The 19,735-nt window shown below is 57.3% G+C and overlaps 1 protein-coding gene across 1 annotated transcript; it reads left to right on the top strand.

The window, feature by feature from the left end:
- Nucleotides 1–530: 530 nt before the first annotated feature.
- Nucleotides 531–7,540, top strand: RPS15 (ribosomal protein S15). Its single transcript, XM_077331417.1, has 4 exons — nucleotides 531–701; nucleotides 2,702–2,787; nucleotides 4,441–4,675; nucleotides 7,375–7,540. The coding sequence occupies exons 1-4, from the start codon at nucleotides 699–701 to the stop codon at nucleotides 7,486–7,488; spliced, it is 438 nt and encodes a 145-aa protein (XP_077187532.1). The 5' UTR covers nucleotides 531–698; the 3' UTR covers nucleotides 7,489–7,540.
- The last annotated feature ends 12,195 nt before the right edge of the window (nucleotides 7,541–19,735 follow it).

The raw sequence follows: 19,735 nt of genomic DNA, 5'->3' as shown, positions 1-19,735 counted from the left end.
GAGAGTAGAGGAGTAAACTACCCCCTCCACCACCGGGCCATAGTAAAAGGCATTGAGTGGTCCCTGGCGTTGGGTGGTCCCCGGTGATAAAAAGGTTGGGGACCACTGCAATAGGCCCTTGGGGAACAGTGGTTTAAAGTGTGCCTAGGGAGAAAGGGCCCGGACAGCATGAAACATGGTGAGTCATCCAGGTGCCGTTGGGATCAGACGGTTCTGCCGCTTCAGAACAACCTGGTGGCCCCCCTGAATCTAACCAGATCTGTGTGTGGGGTGGGTGGGAAGAGTGTTCATGAGTCACTACTCGTTGGTTTATTAATTATTATATTTATTCATTGCATTTATAGCCCGCTGTGCTCAGACACTGGCTCCAGATGCCCATGGACTACAATTCGCTGGCAGGGGCTCATGGGAATTGTAGTCCACGGGCCTCTGGAGGGCCGCAGTTGGACTCCCCCCGAATAACGGGGTGCGCAGGGACTGCGGAAGGCCACAAATCGGGTTAGGCGCGAGGGGTCTCCTGGGCTCTTTGGGGCGCAGGGGGCGCAAGCGAGCGCAGACGCCTGTTGTGGGCGGAAGTCGGGCACGCTGAAGCAGGAGGTGGGCGTGGCCGCTTCCCTTGAAAAGGCACGCCGCTGCGGCTAGCAGGTCTCGCGATATCCGGCGCGACTCGCTCTTTTCCCGGCGAGGCCCGCGTCAAGATGGTGGGTGCGGATTCTGGCGGCTCCGCGGCGGTTTCTCATCGGTGTCCATCCGGCCCGAGGGGGCTGCGAGGCGGTCGGGGGGGGCGGTGGGGGGAGGGAAGGGGGTGCGGGGGGGGGCCGCGGGGCGGAGTCCGCAGGCTGGGCGCCCGCAAAAGGCCTTCGAGGCGGCGGCCGGTGGCGCGGAGGGGGGGGAGGGGGGCAGGAGGCCGCCACGGAGGGGATGCCAGCCTCCAGGTGGGGCCTGGGGATCCCCCGGAATCGCAGCCCATCTCCAGGCCACAGAGCTCAGATCCCCTGGAGGAAAGGGCTGCTTGGGAGGGGGATGGAGGGATGCCAGCCTCCAGGTGGGGCCTGGGGATCCCCTGGAATTCCAGCCCATCTCCAGACTACAGAGCTCAGTTCCCCTGGAGGAAAGGGCTGCTTGGGAGGGGGCGGAGGGATGCCAGCCTCCAGGTGGGGCCTGGGGATCCCCTGGAATTCCAGCCCATCTCCAGACTACAGAGCTCAGTTCCCCTGGAGGAAAGGGCTGCTTGGGAGGGGGACGGAGGGATGCCAGCCTCCAGGTGGGGCCTGGGGATCCCCTGGAATTCCACCTCATCTCCAGACTAGAGAGCTCAGTTCCCCTGGAGGAAAGGGCTGCTTGGGAGGGGGACGGAGGGATGCCAGCCTCCCGGTGGGGCCTGGGATCCCCTGGAATTCCAGCTCATCTCCAGACTACAGAGCTCAGTTCCCCTGGAGGAAAGGTTGCTTGGGAGGGGGACGGAGGGATGCCAGCCTCCAGGTGGGGCCTGGGGATCCCATGGAATTCCACCTCATCTCCAGACGTCCCCCTCACAAGCAGCCCTTTCCTCCAGGGGAACTGAGCTCTGTAGTCTGGAGATGGGCTGGAATTCCATGGGATCCCCAGGCCCCACCTGGAGGCTGGCATCCCTCCGTCCCCCTCTCAAGCAGCCCTTTCCTCCAGGGGAACTGAGCTCTCTAGTCTGGAGATGAGCTGGAATTCCATGGGATCCCCAGGCCCCACCTGGAGGCTGGCATCCCTCCGTCCCCCTCTCAAGCAGCCCTTTCCTCCAGGGGAACTGAGCTCTCTAGTCTGGAGATGAGCTGGAATTCCAGGGGATCCCCAGGCCCCACCTGGAGGCTGGCATCCCTCCGTCCCCCTCCCAAGCAGCCCTTTCCTCCAGGGGATCTGAGCTCTGTAGTCTGGAGATGGGCTGGAATTCCAGGGGATCCCCAGGCCCCACCTGGAGGCTGGCAACCCTCAGCCCCCCTCCCAAGCAGCCCTTTCCTCCAGGGGAACTGAGCTCTGTAGTCTGGAGATGAGCTGGAATTCCAGGGGAGGGATGCCAGCCTCCAGGTGGGGCCCGCGGATCCCATGGAATTTCAGTGCATCTCCAGGCCCCAGCGGTCAGATCCCCTGGAGGGCTGCTTGGGAGGGTGGAGTAGGGATGCCAGCCCAAGGCTTTATAACATAGCCTAATTCAAATCCCTTTGTACTAACACCTCAGCTGATCAGGTGTGTCTTGGCATGGCTGCTTTTGTCAGTGGTCAGGCATAAACAGAAGAGCATCCAGGAGTTTCCTGATCTGGGTACTCTACCCCCCCTCCCCCCTGGGTCCCCTTCCAGTGGCCGGAGGGGTGCTGGCTACCCTGAGCCATGGCCGTCACCTTAGTTGGCTTTCCGAGGGGAGCAGCCAGACTTACAGGAGGCAAAATGGGCCATCTGTGTCCAGAGGTAGTGTTCTGCGTGTTTCCGAAGTGCGTGTGGTTGGCTGTTGTGGAGTGGGGCATGCTGGGCAGGTGAGTCCTCGGAACTCACCCTGTGGGGTGGCTTTTGTGCCTGTGACTGTTGGGGGGGGGGGGCTGTGTCCTGTGGGTCTCAAGCAGTCTGAGCTGCTCAGATTTATTTTGAAGGAGAATTTTCACTAGGAAGTTTGCTTATTTACAGTCTGCTGGTTATAATAAAAAGAACCGTGTTTGTTTTCCTCTGTCTGAGGTAGGCGGAAGTGGAACAGAAGAAGAAGCGCACTTTCAGGAAGTTTACTTACCGAGGTGTTGACCTGGACCAGCTCCTTGACATGTCCTAGTAAGTTCATTCAGCTTACCCGAGGACGGGTCGGGGGGACAGTGGCTTCCTGCTCATCTGTCTATTCGGCTGAATTCGTACACAAGGCGGGAGTTCTCCAAGTCTTTACTAGCTGATTACCTTAATGGCTGGATTGTCGACTATAGGAATAGATGTGGATTTAGGGCAGAAGCTCTCGAGATTAATATTTGTTTTTCCTCCTTTGTAAAATTTCGAGAGGGCCAACTTATTCGTATATTCTTTGTTTGGCTCCTTGCCCTGGATTATGGGAACCCTCCCCTCAGAAGGCAGGCTACAGACAGACAGACAGACACAACTGGTGTGCAGACTTTGGCTGCTTTTAAATTGGGTTAGGGAAATTCAGAATGACTGGCAAAAGACAGCTGTGGCAACATAACCATTTCCTTTAGGTTGCCTCTTTCAGACACTAAGGAAGTGTAGCCCTGCATAATGCTAAATATTTTTGGATGTCTTCATGATGCTCTTTGCTCATGTACTCTCTCCTTATCCCTATTTCGTTGTCTGAGGAAGTGCATGTGCACATGAAAGCTCACCTCTGGAATACAACAGGTGCCCATGGACTCAAGTCTTTATTCTGCTACTTCAGACCAACACAGCTGCCATGCATGTGACCTCAGGTGACATAGCAGGAGGGTGTGGCCAGCTGGCATCACTTCCTGGGCTTCTCAAAGCCTGAGGAATGTTTTAGGGGTTTCACCACAGTCAAAAGGTTGAAAAAGCCTGCTCCAAGTCTTCAGGGGTGTTGGTTAAGGATGGATGGGGAGAATCTGGGTGAATGGAAGAGGGGTAGGAGAACCATATTGGTGTAGTCCTTAAGAGGGGTGGCTTCTAATCTGATGAGCTGCGTTTGATTCCCCGCTTCTCCACATGCAGCCAACTTGGTGACCTTGGGCCAGTCACAGTCCTGTTAGAGCTGTTCTCACAGAACAGTAACCTCGGGGCTCTCTCAGGCTCCCCTCCCTCACAGGGTGTCTGTTGTGGGGAGAGGAAAGGGAAAGCTGCTTTGAGACTCCTTTGGGTAGAGAAAAGCAGCATATAAAAACCAACTCCTCCCCTCCTTTCACACCTAGTGTATTCAATCTGTATTCTGTATAGCTAGAGTGCCACAACACCTTAAGAGCCCAGCAAGATTTTAGTGGTGGTGGTTTCAAGAGTCAAAGCTCACTTCATCAGATCAGCCAAAGTGAGTTTTGACTCTAGAATATTTGTACCCTGAAAGTCTTTGTTGCAAGGGTGCTGCTGGACTTGAATCTAGCTCTTCTATTGCCGTCCAACATGGCTACCCTCCTGCACAATGTATGTTGTGTGTTGCTCTTTGTGGGGCTGCATCTTTTTATCCCCCGTGGGAAGCAGCTCAAGCTAAAACTGACAGACAGTCCCATGGCCACGCCATTGAGCTTTCTGTCAGTGTGCGGATTCTAGCCCATTATCTCCCTCTGCCAACACTGTGCTGTCTTGTGCATCTCACAGCTGTTGTTCAGATGGAATTGAACATGGGTGCGGTTCCCCACCCCAAACCTTTGTGGGCTCCCTGAACTAGCAGGCAGTGGCTTGGTCCTGCAGGCGGAGGGGGCGCTTCCCTGCAAACTCCTGTTCCAGCACTGAGAGGTTTCCTTTTTCTGCCGTCTCCAGTGAGCAGCTGATGCAGCTCTACAGCGCCCGCCAGCGCCGGCGTCTCAACCGTGGCTTGCGGCGCAAGCAGCACTCGCTCCTGAAGCGCCTCCGCAAGGCCAAGAAGGAGGCGCCCCCCATGGAGAAGCCCGAGGTGGTCAAGACTCACCTGCGTGACATGATCATCCTTCCGGAAATGGTGGGCAGCATGGTGGGCGTGTACAATGGGAAGACCTTCAACCAGGTGGAAATCAAGGTGAGAGTGAGTTTGGACTGGGGGGCGGGAGCAAGGCAAAGGAGTCAGGTGCTGCTGTCAGGTGGCGTGTCACGAACTGGGGTGCTTCAAAACAGAGTCACCCCAACTGAGCAGTTGAGCATGGATCACGTTGGGGGGGGGGGTGTTTGGGATTCAGGTTGAATATTACGGTTGTGTTGTTTTTGAACGTCTTGGCCGCTGTTCTCCAGTCTGCCGTGGGCACTCGCCTGTTCAGAAAGTTGGTTGTGGGGAAAGTGTCAAAGTTGCAGCTGACTCCCGGCAGCCCTGTGGGGTTTCCAAGGCGAGAGAAGTTCAGAGGAGGCTTGCTGTTGCTTGGACCTCTTTGGTGGCCTCCCATCCTAATGAGGGTCAAACCTGGATCTGACAAGGGCAAGCTACCCTGGCCCATCCGGATCACGGCTCTTCCTTCTGCTGAAAAGAAACAAACCCCGAGTGTAGAACAAGCTAGGGATCAAAGAGGTTGAGAAACCTAAAAATTATTATCATGAAAAGAAATACACATTTTATTGCACGGTGCTAAAAATAAAATGGCCCCACACGTTGTTTAGATGACTTCCTTTCAACCGTAAATGGATTCTTATGGATGCATGGGTCTGTAATAAACCTCTGAAGAAGACCCATTTCGGTCAAAACGGATCAGGTCAGTTTGTTTTCTGGGCATATTTTCTGCTATTCGTAGGATTCTTGTCTATTTTAATGCATTGTCTTCAATTGCCCTTTAGCACTGTGCAGTAAAATGTTTTAAATATATTTTTATGATAATCATTTTTAGACTTCTCTACCACTTGGATTCCCCCTTCCTTCTGCCGCATGCATGTAAGGAAGCAGCTGCTATTCTGAACGGTGCCTTTTATGGGCCAGGGTTGGGGGCAGTGAGGATGAGCTTCTGGAACCAGAGGGGCAGTGGCAGAAAGAAGCTGGAGACCCACTGCCATGGTGTTCTCTAGGCCAGTGGTCCCCAACCTTTATTAGGCTGGGGACCGGCAGGGCATCGGGCCGCGCCCACGTTTCGGGCCGCGCCCGCGCGGGCCACACCCACGTTTCGGGCCGTGCGCACGAGCCGCGCCCGCGGATCGGGCCGCACCCGCGAGCCGCACCCGCGGATCAGGCCGCGCGGGCACGGCCTGCACGGGCGCAGCCCGGCCCTGATTCCCTCTCCCCGCCCTCCCGCAGTAAGTAGCTTCCCGGGCCGCAAGCTTGCGGCCTGGGAAGTTTTTTACTGCGGGGAGAGGGAGCCGCGGCCCGGCGCCATGGCCCTTGCGGCCCGGCTGCGGCCCGCAGGTTGGGGACCACTGCTCTAGGCAAGAGGCAGACAAGTGATGCTGGACTTCCTCAGGGGTCTCCCATCCAAGTACCGACCAGGGCCAGCCCTGCTTAACTTCTAAGATCTAACAAAATCAGAATAGCCTAGGCCATCCAGGTTAGAGACCCACAGTTCAGGATCAGAACTATGAAATGCCCCAAAAACTGTTCTGGAGGCTACCAATGCAAGTGATGGTCAACAGCCGTGTGTATGAGTCTACTTTTGCTTTCCACTACTCCCCCACATGCAAACTTAAATGAACTCCGGGGAATGGTAGAAGACAGGAAGGCCTGGAGGATCCTTGTCCATGGGGTCGCGATGGGTCGGACACGACTTCTCACCTAACAACAACACTTCTCCACAAGCTTTGGAGCTTTCTGGGTCCCTCTGGATCCTCCTAAGAAGGCAAGCTGTCATTGATTTAGTCAGGTCAGGTAAATGTCGTCGTCTGCCTTGTGGGTCAGTAGCAAAATCCCCCAAAGTTGTGTGCTGTTAGGATCGACAAAACCATATCAAACAAGATGGAAAACTTTTTTTAAAAACCCAGACTGGATTTTCAGTACAAAATCTGCAAAATGAGTTTGATGTAAAAGAGGACTCAGGTACATCAGAGCATGACCTGCCAGAAAAGAGAGGCCCCAGACACAGGTGGCCACAACTCTCTTTGAGAATGGAAAACTTCATAGTTAATCGGATCCTTCCACAACACTGAAACGTGAAGGTGAAGGTCTCCCCTGTGCAAGCACCGGGTCATGTCTGACCCTTGGGGTGACGCCCTCTGGCGATTTCATGGCAGACTCAATATGGGGTGGTTTGCCAGTGCCTTCCCCAATCATTACCGTTTTCCCCCCAGCAAGCTGGGTACTCATTTTACCGACCTCGGAAGGATGGAAGGCTGAGTCAACCTTGAGCTGGCTGCTGGGATTGAACATAGCTTCAGACTGCATGGGCATAGCTTCAGACTGCATGTCTGCTGCCTTAGCACTCTGTGCCACAAGAGGCTCTTAAACAGACCATGCAGTTCCCTTATAAAGCAGAGAGCAGAAGAAAGATGCAGTTTTGCAAGAAAGTTTGCAAATAAATTTGGGATGACGTTTAATGTAGATCAAGTTGATTCTGGGTTCTTTCAAAAGTGTTTCCTTTTAAAAACTTGTATCATCTAAGAGCTGCGCTGTTCTATTCATGGGGACAGGTTAATTTCCATCTCAGCTCTATGTCATTTATAGGTTCCCCTCGCTGAACATTTTGTAGCCATTTTTCTTTAAGTGCTGAGTAGCAGAGGATGGAACCGAGAGTAGCATCTCTTCTCTTTCAGATTTCTCTAAATTCTTAAATCCTCCCCTCCCCCCCCCTCCCTCTTAATTATCTCTTTCAGCCTGAGATGATTGGCCATTATTTGGGCGAATTTTCCATCACATACAAGCCTGTGAAGCACGGCCGACCTGGGATCGGGGCCACCCACTCCTCTCGGTTCATTCCTCTGAAATAAAAGAGGCTTTGGGAAGAAAATTTCTACATGTAAATAAAGGTGTTTCCCAACAGTCTGATGAGTCCTTCTTTTGAGGAGATGTGGGCGTTGCCCTTTGTGGTCACAGGAATTCAGGTTTCTCTCGGTTCTCGCAATAGCATGCTGCTTGGGGCTCCCAAGAGGATTTCATGGCATTGTGTGTTGTGGGGACTATACAGTCCTTAAAACGTCAAACCCAGGAACTAGAACCCGAGTACTTCACATTGGTCAAAAAAGCATGAAAAAAAAGACAGCCTCCGGGTCTGTGTTCTGGCACATGCCTGTCGCCCCAGGAGGCCCTCTGAGCCGCATCTCGGCCTGCGCCTTAAGCCACCCTGGTTCCTGGTGGTGTTATGGGAGAAGGCCATGACTTGGGGATGGGGAACCAGGAGAGGTGGGGAGCACGCATAGTCCCATCCCATGTTCAGCAGTAGTCAAACATAAGCCCGAGGGTCATGGGGGAGCTTGTGGAAGGGGGGGGGGCGGAACTTTACCGTGAGCCTTTTCCTTTGCCTAGTGACAGGATAGAAAGAATTGGGGGGGGGGGACTGGGGACAGTTGTCTCCTTTGCGTCTAAACCTGGCTGACAGGAGGGAACAACCAGTACTAATAGAAAGTTGCATCTTAACACTTAGATTTTTATGTTTAGTTTTGTCCCTTCAGGTTATCAGTGCCTTTACTGGGGAGGAGGGGGGACTTGAGCGAGTGCAGCTTGCCACGGCTGAAGATCTCAGCAGTCCGTTTGAATGGATGCTGCTGGCTTCACCACCGAGGGAAGGAAGGACCTGTCTGGCACTTGATTTGCTGTGTGGGAAGCAAGAGAGCCCCGGAAACCCCAGGGACTGGGGCATGTCATGTCCAAGGAGGAAGAAGGGCAGGCTTTTCTAGCCCACTTCCCTGCCCTCCCCCTTATGAGTGGGGCTGATGGGAGTTCCCAGAGAACAGTGTCTGGCTTCCCGTGGGGGGGGGCGGGGGGAGGACTCAAGCCCGTTCCCAGAGGAGAAGGGGGGGATCGAGCCCATCCCCAGATGAAAGTGGGCTGTTGATATTAAAGTTCCTTGGTTTTGCCTTCCCAAGGGCAAGATAACTTGTCATTCCTTTCCCCGCACTCCCCATTGCCCTAGCCAGCCTTCAATGCCATCTTGGACAAAAAGAGCAGCCAGCTCCTTCCGAGGGGAGCCAGTGCAATCCCGAGCAGTCCCCATCCCTTTCTGATCTAGAGGGGGGACCTGAGCCAGGAGCCTCAAGCACTTTCTACGAGAAGGGAATGCCTCTTTGCAGGCCACAGAGAAAGCTGGACTATTCTGGCTGCGGCAAGGTGAAGTGCTATGAGGCACACTGCCACGGAAGCCCAGGAGGTGCCCGCTGTGAAGAGGTCGGAGGCGTCTTTCCACCGGGCGTTCTGGATGGTGCATACCACTGTGTCGGGGCAGAGTGCCGGAGCGGGTAGCGGCCGTAGAGAGCGTGGAACGTTGTCAGGAAGAGACCTTCCGGGAGGATCCGAGCCAGGAGGCTCAGCAAATGGAGCCGGAGCTGATGGGTTTCGTTGCGGAGCCACCCCTTTCCCTGGGAGTCCGGGGAATGCCACAGGGGGGAGCAAGCCAGGCCGTGCGCAGAGACGAAAGCCGCCTGCAAGAGGAAGAGGGTGAAGGGCGAGACCGGGAAAGCAGAATCGAAGCACGCCAGGCGGCAGTGGAGTTGCAGGCCAGGTCACTTGTCTCGTCCCGCCAAAGGCTTCTGGCTCCCACGGCCAAGGCTGCCAGCCGCAGGGCCATGAGGAGGGACAGCGCACCTCGGCCCAGGGGGGGGGGGCTAGCACAGTGGTGCCGCTGAGCAGCTGCATGAGCGCATCTGTCCCCACGGAGACCTGGACGGAAAGAGACATTGGGCACCAGCGTTAATGCTGGCCAACCTTCCTTCCCGAGGTTTTCAGATTTCACACCCTTGTGGACGTCGAGCTCTAGTTCACATTTGCACACTTTTGCTTGGTTGCTTCACCCCCCCCTCCCCCCGTAAAACGTCCACAGAAAAGGAACGTACCAACAAAATCAAAGGTTTGGGATTTTGCAAGTGACTTTTAGTGAGGCTTCTGGGCTGGGCTGGCATCTTGCCACGTTGCTGCCGCCTTACGGCGCCCCGGTGAGGTTCCCAAAGGCAAGGGATGCTGAGGGGTGGCTGGCCCTTGCCTGGCTCTGCGCAGTCACCCGGGGCCCCCTTGAGGGACTCCAGTCCACGCCCACCCTGCTTGGGAGGGGGCATCCAGGCCAGGCTGGAAAGGGATCAGCCCCAGGTGCTGAAAGCTAGGCCGGTGGGCCCTGTGAGGACTTGCATGGGAGACCACCAAGGAGGGCCAAGAGGCAGGCCGTGGCCAAGCCTGCTCTGGGGATGCGCGGGGTCTTAACGGAGCACAGCTGTTACTGGAGCGGCACAAGCAAGGGCGGGGGCAGCGGGGAGGGCTGGAATTTGGGGAGCAACTGACACCTTGGCTTTGTGGAAAGCATTTCTCAAACTTTGTCAGATCACATAGGTGCAATGCTCCAATATCTCAAGGAACCTTCACATTAATGTGGCTTGTGGTCTGCACGCGTGCGCATGCCTAGTTATTAACTGAGCATCCCTGGGGGTGGGCAGGTAGTTGTGAATTTCCTATGTTGTGTAGGGGCTAGACTAGATGACCCTGGAGGTCCCTTCCCATTCTAGGATTCTATTGCCCTCCTTTCATTATTCTAGTCCACAAGCCACATAAGTATGAAGACCCCTTAAAATTAATCACCACTCTCGGCAGAGACGGCTCGTGGCAATTTATGATAAAACCATAAATTACAATAAAAATCTGTTTGTATACATTAAAACGAAAAACTAACAATGGCCCCAATAGAAGAGGAACCCTGACTCAACGAACCACCCCCAGCATCATGGCTCCTAACCATACAGCACTCCGCGGCCCCTGGAATTGCGGGGCCCTTAACACGTGCTCCAGGTGCCCCTAGAACAAACCACTTCTGGGCAGGGCAAACTTCCTCGGCTTGCCTCTTGCCTTGAAGACCCTCAAGGCGTAGCCATAAGTCAGTCGTCCGTGACAAACACACAGAAAAATGGTGGAAGGCCAGGAGGGCGTTGAAAATGAAGAGAAGCGTCCTGACTCTGGCGCCGGTGCCTGTGGGAACTGGCCGGCTTCCCCGAACGTCTTCCCCGGGCAATAGCTCTTTGCTGGGGCAAGTGGTGCCCTCAGCCCTGAGAAGAACACATTTAACTTTGCCGTTCCCAAAAGCTTGCCAAAGAGCCCTTTACAAGGAATGATTGATGATTCTTTGGGCAAAGAGAACAGCTAAAATGCCCGCTGGCTCCCTGCCCCTCCCATCCGGGCTCCACTTGTGTCATCTGAGGTCTATTCAGGAGTGGAATTGGACATGTGGGGTGGGGGGTGGGATGCATCATAAGAACATAACCCTGCTGGATCAGACCAGGGGTCATCCAGTCCAGCCTCCCGTCTCCCCCAGGGGTCAGCCAGTTCCTCAGCAGGGCCAGCCACAGGGCAGGGAGGCCGAGGCCTTCCCCTGAGAAGACCCTCAGAAGAGCCCTGCTGGGTCAGGCCAGGGAGGGTCCCTCCAGTCCAGCCTCCCGTCTCACCCAGGGGCCAGCCAGTTCCTCTGCAGGGCCAGCCACAGGGCAGAGAGGCCGAGGCCTTCCCCTGAGAAGACCCTCAGAAGAGCCCTGCTGGGTCAGGCCAGGGAGGGTCCCTCCAGTCCAGCCTCCCATCTCACCCAGGGGCCAGTCAGTTCCTCAGCAGGGCCAGCCACAGGGCAGAGAGGCCGAGGCCTTCCCCCGAGAAGAGCCTCAGAAGAGCCCTGCTGGGTCAGCCCAGGGAGGGTCCCTCCAGTCCAGCCTCCCGTCTCACCCAGGGGCCAGCCAGTTCCTCAGCAGGGCCAGCCACCGGGCAGAGAGGCCGAGGCCTTCCCCTGAGAAGACCCTCAGAAGAGCCCTGCTGGGTCAGGCCAGGGAGGGTCCCTCCAGTCCAGCCTCCCGTCTCACCCAGGGGCCAGCCAGTTCCTCTGCAGGGCCAGCCACAGGGCAGAGAGGCCGAGGCCTTCCCCTGAGAAGACCCTCAGAAGAGCCCTGCTGGGTCAGGCCAGGGAGGGTCCCTCCAGTCCAGCCTCCCGTCTCACCCAGGGGCCAGCCAGTTCCTCTGCAGGGCCAGCCACAGGGCAGAGAGGCCGAGGCCTTCCCCTGAGAAGACCCTCAGAAGAGCCCTGCTGGGTCAGGCCAGGGAGGGTCCCTCCAGTCCAGCCTCCCGTCTCACCCAGGGGCCAGCCAGTTCCTCTGCAGGGCCAGCCACAGGGCAGAGAGGCCGAGGCCTTCCCCTGAGAAGACCCTCAGAAGAGCCCTGCTGGGTCAGGCCAGGGAGGGTCCCTCCAGTCCAGCCTCCCGTCTCACCCAGGGGCCAGCCAGTTCCTCTGCAGGGCCAGCCACAGGGCAGAGAGGCTGAGGCCTTCATAAGAACATCAGTTCTGCCCATCTAGTCAGCCAGTTTGGTGTAGTGGTTAGGGGTGCGGACTTCTAATCTGGTGAGCCGGGTTTGATTTTGTACTCCCTCACATGCATCCAGCTGGGTGATCTTGGGCTCGCCATGGCACTGATAAAGCTATTCTGACCAAGAAGTAATATCAGGGCTCTCTCAGACTCACCTCCCTCACAGGAAGAAGAAGAGTTGGTTCTTATATGCCGCTTTTCCCTACCCGAAGGAGGCTCAAAGCGGCTTACAGTCGCCTTCCCTTTCCTCTCCCCACAACAGACACTCTGTGGGGTGGGTGAGGCTGAGAGAGCCCTGATATCACTGCCCGGTCAGAACAGCTTTATCAGTGCCGTGGCGAGCCCAAGGTCACCCAGCTGGCTGCATGTGGGGGAGCGCAGAATCGAATCCGGCATGCCAGATTAGAAGTCCGTACTCCTAACCACTACACCAAACTGGCTCTCAGGGTGCCTGTTGTGGGGAGAGGAAAGGGAAGGCGATTGGAAGCCACTTTGAGACTCCTTCGGGGAGAGACAGGCAGCATCTAAGAACCAACTCTTCTTCTAGTCTCACACACTGGCCAGCTAGTTCTAGGGTGGGGTTCTTCAGCGCCTGAAGCAGCCGGTCTCTGTCGGCGCAGTGCGCACTGTGCTGCGGGGGGAGGGGGGGGGAGAGGCGCGGACATCAGCACGCTGGCGGGTGCACCCATTCACTGAGCCGGGAGAGACCGTCCGCTTCGGGCGCCGAAGCACCCAACCCTAGCCAGTTCCTGTGGAGGGCCAGCAACAGGGCAGAGAGGCCGAGGCCTTCCTAAGGACATCAGGAGAGCCCTGCTGGGTCAGACCAGGGGTCCATCCAGACCAGCCTCCTGTCTCACACAGGGGCCAGCCAGTTCCTCTGGAGGGCCAGCAACAGGGCAGAGAGGCCGAGGCCTTCCTAAGGACATCAGGAGAGCCCTGCTGGGTCAGACCAGGGGTCCATCCAGACCAGCCTCCTGTCTCACACAGGGGCCAGCCAGTTCCTCTGGAGGGCCAGCAACAGGGCAGAGAGGCTGAGGCCTTCATAGGACATCAGGAGAGCCCTGCTGGGTCAGACCAGGGGTCCATCCAGACCAGCCTCCTGTCTCACACAGGGGCCAGCCAGTTCCTCTGGAGGGCCAGCAACAGGGCAGAGAGGCCGAGGCCTTCCTAAGGACATCAGGAGAGCCCTGCTGGGTCAGACCAGGGGTCCATCCAGTCCAGCCTCCTGTCTCACACAGGGGCCAGCCAGTTCCTCTGGAGGGCCAGCAACAGGGCAGAGAGGCTGAGGCCTTCCTAAGGACATCAGGAGAGCCCTGCTGGGTCAGACCAGGGGTCCATCCAGTCCAGCCTCCTGTCTCACACAGGGGCCAGCCAGTTCCTCTGGAGGGCCAGCAACAGGGCAGAGAGGCCGAGGCCTTCCTAAGGACATCAGGAGAGCCCTGCTGGGTCAGACCAGGGGTCCATCCAGTCCAGCCTCCTGTCTCACACAGGGGCCAGCCAGTTCCTCTGGAGGGCCAGCAACAGGGCAGAGAGGCTGAGGCCTTCCTAAGGACATCAGGAGAGCCCTGCTGGGTCAGACCAGGGGTCCATCCAGTCCAGCCTCCTGTCTCACACAGGGGCCAGCCAGTTCCTCTGGAGGGCCAGCAACAGGGCAGAGAGGCTGAGGCCTTCATAGGACATCAGGAGAGCCCTGCTGGGTCAGACCAGGGGTCCATCCAGACCAGCCTCCTGTCTCACACAGGGGCCAGCCAGTTCCTCTGGAGGGCCAGCAACAGGGCAGAGAGGCCGAGGCCTTCCTAAGGACATCAGGAGAGCCCTGCTGGGTCAGACCAGGGGTCCATCCAGTCCAGCCTCCTGTCTCACACAGGGGCCAGCCAGTTCCTCTGGAGGGCCAGCAACAGGGCAGAGAGGCTGAGGCCTTCCTAAGGACATCAGGAGAGCCCTGCTGGGTCAGACCAGGGGTCCATCCAGTCCAGCCTCCTGTCTCACACAGGGGCCAGCCAGTTCCTCTGGAGGGCCAGCAACAGGGCAGAGAGGCCGAGGCCTTCCTAAGGACATCAGGAGAGCCCTGCTGGGTCAGACCAGGGGTCCATCCAGTCCAGCCTCCTGTCTCACACAGGGGCCAGCCAGTTCCTCTGGAGGGCCAGCAACAGGGCAGAGAGGCTGAGGCCTTCCTAAGGACATCAGGAGAGCCCTGCTGGGTCAGACCAGGGGTCCATCCAGTCCAGCCTCCTGTCTCACACAGGGGCCAGCCAGTTCCTCTGGAGGGCCAGCAACAGGGCAGAGAGGCCGAGGCCTTCCTAAGGACATCAGGAGAGCCCTGCTGGGTCAGACCAGGGGTCCATCCAGTCCAGCCTCCTGTCTCACACAGGGGCCAGCCAGTTCCTCTGGAGGGCCAGCAACAGGGCAGAGAGGCTGAGGCCTTCCTAAGGACATCAGGAGAGCCCTGCTGGGTCAGACCAGGGGTCCATCCAGTCCAGCCTCCTGTCTCACACAGGGGCCAGCCAGTTCCTCTGGAGGGCCAGCAACAGGGCAGAGAGGCTGAGGCCTTCCTAAGGACATCAGGAGAGCCCTGCTGGGTCAGACCAGGGGTCCATCCAGTCCAGCCTCCTGTCTCACACAGGGGCCAGCCAGTTCCTCTGGAGGGCCAGCAACAGGGCAGAGAGGCTGAGGCCTTCCTAAGGACATCAGGAGAGCCCTGCTGGGTCAGACCAGGGGTCCATCCAGACCAGCCTCCTGTCTCACACAGGGGCCAGCCAGTTCCTCTGGAGGGCCAGCAACAGGGCAGAGAGGCCGAGGCCTTCCTAAGGACATCAGGAGAGCCCTGCTGGGTCAGACCAGGGGTCCATCCAGTCCAGCCTCCTGTCTCACCCAGGGGCCAGCCAGTTCCTCTGGAGGGCCAGCAACAGGGCAGAGAGGCCGAGGCCTTCCTAAGGACATCAGGAGAGCCCTGCTGGGTCAGACCAGGGGTCCATCCAGACCAGCCTCCTGTCTCACACAGGGGCCAGCCAGTTCCTCTGGAGGGCCAGCAACAGGGCAGAGAGGCCGAGGCCTTCCTAAGGACATCAGGAGAGCCCTGCTGGGTCAGACCAGGGGTCCATCCAGACCAGCCTCCTGTCTCACACAGGGGCCAGCCAGTTCCTCTGGAGGGCCAGCAACAGGGCAGAGAGGCCGAGGCCTTCCTAAGGACATCAGGAGAGCCCTGCTGGGTCAGACCAGGGGTCCATCCAGTCCAGCCTCCTGTCTCACCCAGGGGCCAGCCAGTTCCTCTGGAGGGCCAGCAACAGGGCAGAGAGGCCGAGGCCTTCCTAAGGACATCAGGAGAGCCCTGCTGGGTCAGACCAGGGGTCCATCCAGACCAGCCTCCTGTCTCACACAGGGGCCAGCCAGTTCCTCTGGAGGGCCAGCAACAGGGCAGAGAGGCCGAGGCCTTCCTAAGGACATCAGGAGAGCCCTGCTGGGTCAGACCAGGGGTCCATCCAGTCCAGCCTCCTGTCTCACACAGGGGCCAGCCAGTTCCTCTGGAGGGCCAGCAACAGGGCAGAGAGGCTGAGGCCTTCATAGGACATCAGGAGAGCCCTGCTGGGTCAGACCAGGGGTCCATCCAGACCAGCCTCCTGTCTCACACAGGGGCCAGCCAGTTCCTCTGGAGGGCCAGCAACAGGGCAGAGAGGCCGAGGCCTTCCTAAGGACATCAGGAGAGCCCTGCTGGGTCAGACCAGGGGTCCATCCAGTCCAGCCTCCTGTCTCACACAGGGGCCAGCCAGTTCCTCTGGAGGGCCAGCAACAGGGCAGAGAGGCCGAGGCCTTCCTAAGAGCATCAGGAGAGCCCTGCTGGGTCAGACCAGGGGTCCATCCAGTCCAGCCTCCTGTCTCACACAGGGGCCAGCCAGTTCCTCTGGAGGGCCAGCAACAGGGCAGAGAGGCTGAGGCCTTCATAGGACATCAGGGGAGCCCTGCTGGGTCAGACCAGGGGTCCATCCAGTCCAGCCTCCTGTCCCACTCAGGGGCCAGCCAGTTCCTGTGGAGGGCCAACAACTGGGCAGAGAGGCTGAGGCCTTCATAGGACATCAGGGGAGCCCTGCTGGGTCAGACCAGGGGTCCATCCAGACCAGCCTCCTGTCTCACACAGGGGCCAGCCAGTTCCTCTGGAGGGCCAGCAACAGGGCAGAGAGGCCGAGGCCTTCCTAAGGACATCAGGAGAGCCCTGCTGGGTCAGACCAGGGGTCCATCCAGACCAGCCTCCTGTCTCACACAGGGGCCAGCCAGTTCCTCTGGAGGGCCAGCAACAGGGCAGAGAGGCCGAGGCCTTCCTAAGGACATCAGGAGAGCCCTGCTGGGTCAGACCAGGGGTCCATCCAGTCCAGCCTCCTGTCTCACACAGGGGCCAGCCAGTTCCTGTGGAGGGCCAGCAACAGGGCAGAGAGGCCGAGGCCTTCCTAAGAGCATCAGGAGAGCCCTGCTGGGTCAGACCAGGGGTCCATCCAGTCCAGCCTCCTGTCTCACACAGGGGCCAGCCAGTTCCTCTGGAGGGCCAGCAACAGGGCAGAGAGGCCGAGGCCTTCCTAAGAGCATCAGGAGAGCCCTGCTGGGTCAGACCAGGGGTCCATCCAGTCCAGCCTCCTGTCTCACACAGGGGCCAGCCAGTTCCTCTGGAGGGCCAGCAACAGGGCAGAGAGGCTGAGGCCTTCATAGGACATCAGGGGAGCCCTGCTGGGTCAGACCAGGGGTCCATCCAGTCCAGCCTCCTGTCCCACTCAGGGGCCAGCCAGTTCCTGTGGAGGGCCAACAACTGGGCAGAGAGGCTGAGGCCTTCATAGGACATCAGGGGAGCCCTGCTGGGTCAGACCAGGGGTCCATGCATTCCAGCCTCCTGTCTCACTCAGGGGCCAGCCAGTTCCTCTGGAGGGCCAGCAGCAGGGCAGAGAGGCCGAGGCCTTCCTAAGGACATCAGGGGAGCCCTGCTGGGTCAGACCAGGGAGGGTCCATGCAGTCCAGCCTCCTGTCTCACTCAGGGGCCAGCCAGTTCCTCTGGAGGGCCAGCAACAGGGCAGAGAGGCCGAGGCCTTCCCAAGAACATCAGGAGAGCCCTGCTGGGTCAGACCAGGGGTCCATCCAGTCCAGCCTCCTGCCTCACACAGGGGCCAGACAGTTCCTCTGGAGGGCCAGCAACAGGGCAGAGAGGCCGAGGCCTTCCTAAGGACATCAGGCGAGCCCTGCTGGGTCAGACCAGGGGTCCATCCAGTCCAGCCTCCTGTCTCACTCAGGGGCCAGCCAGTTCCTGTGGAGGGCCAACAACTGGGCAGAGAGGCTGAGGCCTTCATAGGACATCAGGGGAGCCCTGCTGGGTCAGACCAGGGAGGGTCCCTCCAGTCCAGCCTCCTGTCTCACCCAGAGGCCAGCCAGTTCCTCTGGAGGGCCAGCAACAGGGCAGAGAGGCCGAGGCCTTCCTAAGGACATCAGAAGAGCCCTGCTGGGTCAGACCAGGGTCCATCTAGCCCAGCCTCCTGTCTCACTCAGGGGCCAGCCAGTTCCTGTGGAGGGCCAGCAACTGGGCAGAGAGGCTGAGGCCTTCATAGGACATCAGGAGAGCCCTGCTGGGTCAGACCAGGGGTCCATCCATCATCCCTTGTTGCAAAGTGGCCAGCTAGTTCCTCTGGCCAGCCAACAACAGGGCAGAAAGGCCAAGGCCTTCTCCTGACGTTATCTCCTGGCTCTCTGAAGGTGGAGGTAGCTACTGGTCATTGGAAGACTTACCCTCCATGAATCAATCTAATTCGCCTTTTTAACCACCTGTTCCTCTGGCAGCAAATGTTAATTTATTATTAATTTATTTAGATTTATCCCCACCACTCCCGAAACCAGTCTGGCTCGTGGCCGTTTACAATACAAGAATTAAGAAGTAGAGTACAATGTGATATGCCAGTCAGCTTCCGGATCCGGTCCAAGGCCTTGGTTCTTACCTTTAGGGCCTTTCGCAGCTTGGGCCCCATTGATCTGAGGGCCTCCTTATGCTCCCTGCCCTTGGGGCCCTTTGTTCTGTGGGCAGGAATCTGCTGGTTGTCCCCGGCCCCCTGGGGGTCCATCCGGCCTCGGCCAGAGCCAGGGCCTTCTCGGTCCTGCCCCAACCGGGTGGGATGAGCTCCCGGAAGAGCTGAGGGCCCTGACGGAATTGTCAATTGTGCGGGGGGGGGGGGAGGATTATCCCGTAAATAGTGTTTTTCCGCCATCTGGGACTTTTAGAAACTTAGCTGGGTATTGCTTTATGTGGGGATGGATGTAAGCCGCCACAAGCCGGCTGTGCCGGGAGTGGCAGTTAATAAATATTAGTAATACATGAATATATAAAATATGATAAAATTAATTAAACATTTATTTGTTTTACACACAAAGACAAATAGCACAAAAGAAAGCACAGCAAAACCAAATCCTCCAAAAGCTCCCGTCCAGTATAGAGACAATGCAACCATGTCATAGCATTGCCCAAGCCAGTAAAACCGTGTACACACACACACACACACACACACACACACACACACACACACACACACACCCAAGACACGTGAATCAAAACCAAGGGAAAGGAAAAAGGGAACGGGGAGAGCCCCCATCAACATCGGTTAACATTCCACACCATTGCATTGCGTCCGTCTTAAAGGGACCGTGTCCTCCCATATCTCTGGGCCTCCAGGGTAATTCCCAGGACTAACTGAAAGATTAATTGAAAGGGCAAAATTGGAGCCCTGCAATGTTTTCCTTCTGGTTTAACTCTAATTTTAACGGGACACATGGATAAACGGATAAATGTTCAAATAAGAGTTTCTATCCAATAAAAAAATGTTTTTAAATGACCTGTTTTCCAGAAATTGCATTAAATAAATTTTAAAACTATTAGTTGTCGGTTGTCCCTTAGTTGTCTGTTTCTAAACAGAAAATCCCCAGACTCTTCAACCTTTCCTGCTAGGGAGAATGCTCCCCCCACCCCCCCATCATCTTGGTCAGGGTCCTCGGCTTTTTCCCCGCCTGCAACCAACTGCTGCATGCAGGTAGCTCTGTGTGTCCCCTTCCCTCCTCCCAGAATGAGCCACGAAGACATAGGGACTCTCGCCGGTTTTGAGGCACACTGTCAGCCGACTGAAGCTCCCACCTCACTGGACGGTCCCTGGAGCTGATGATCCCTTTCCCTGGGTGATACATTTCTCAAGGAGGTTCTTGATTTTCCTGCTGAGAAGCTTCTTTGACCAGAGCAGGCCTCTGGAGCTTCCTTTAAGGAAAGAGAGCAATGGGAAGGATCAGGAAACACTTTCACCCTTGGGGTTTTATTTTCACATAAATACTGGATGGAGCGGAGGGTGGAGATTTGGGTTTGAAGCAGATGAGGCAGGCAGGGAAAGCTGAAGGGTGGGTTTTCCCCCGGATGTCATTCAGTAAGCCTGCAATCCAAGGTCGAGCAGAAGAAGAGTTGGGTTTTATACCACACTTTCCTCTGCCTGAAGGAGTCTCAAAGTGGCTTACAATCTCCTTCCCTTCCTCTCCCCATGACAGGCATCCTGAGAGGCAGGTTGGGCTGAGAGCCCTGATATTACTGCTCTGTGAGAACAGCTCTTAACAAGACTGTGACTGGTCCAAGGTCCCCCAGCTGGCTGGGATGTAATTTGCCTTTCTGTTCTTAATCCCTCAACATCTCTACTGACTGAGG

Source organism: Paroedura picta, chromosome 4 (assembly GCF_049243985.1).
Source record: "Paroedura picta isolate Pp20150507F chromosome 4, Ppicta_v3.0, whole genome shotgun sequence".
Taxonomy (NCBI): Eukaryota; Metazoa; Chordata; class Lepidosauria; order Squamata; family Gekkonidae; genus Paroedura; species Paroedura picta.
The sequence above is the reverse complement of the archived record's forward strand: the minus strand, read 5'-3'. Positions and strand labels throughout refer to the sequence as shown.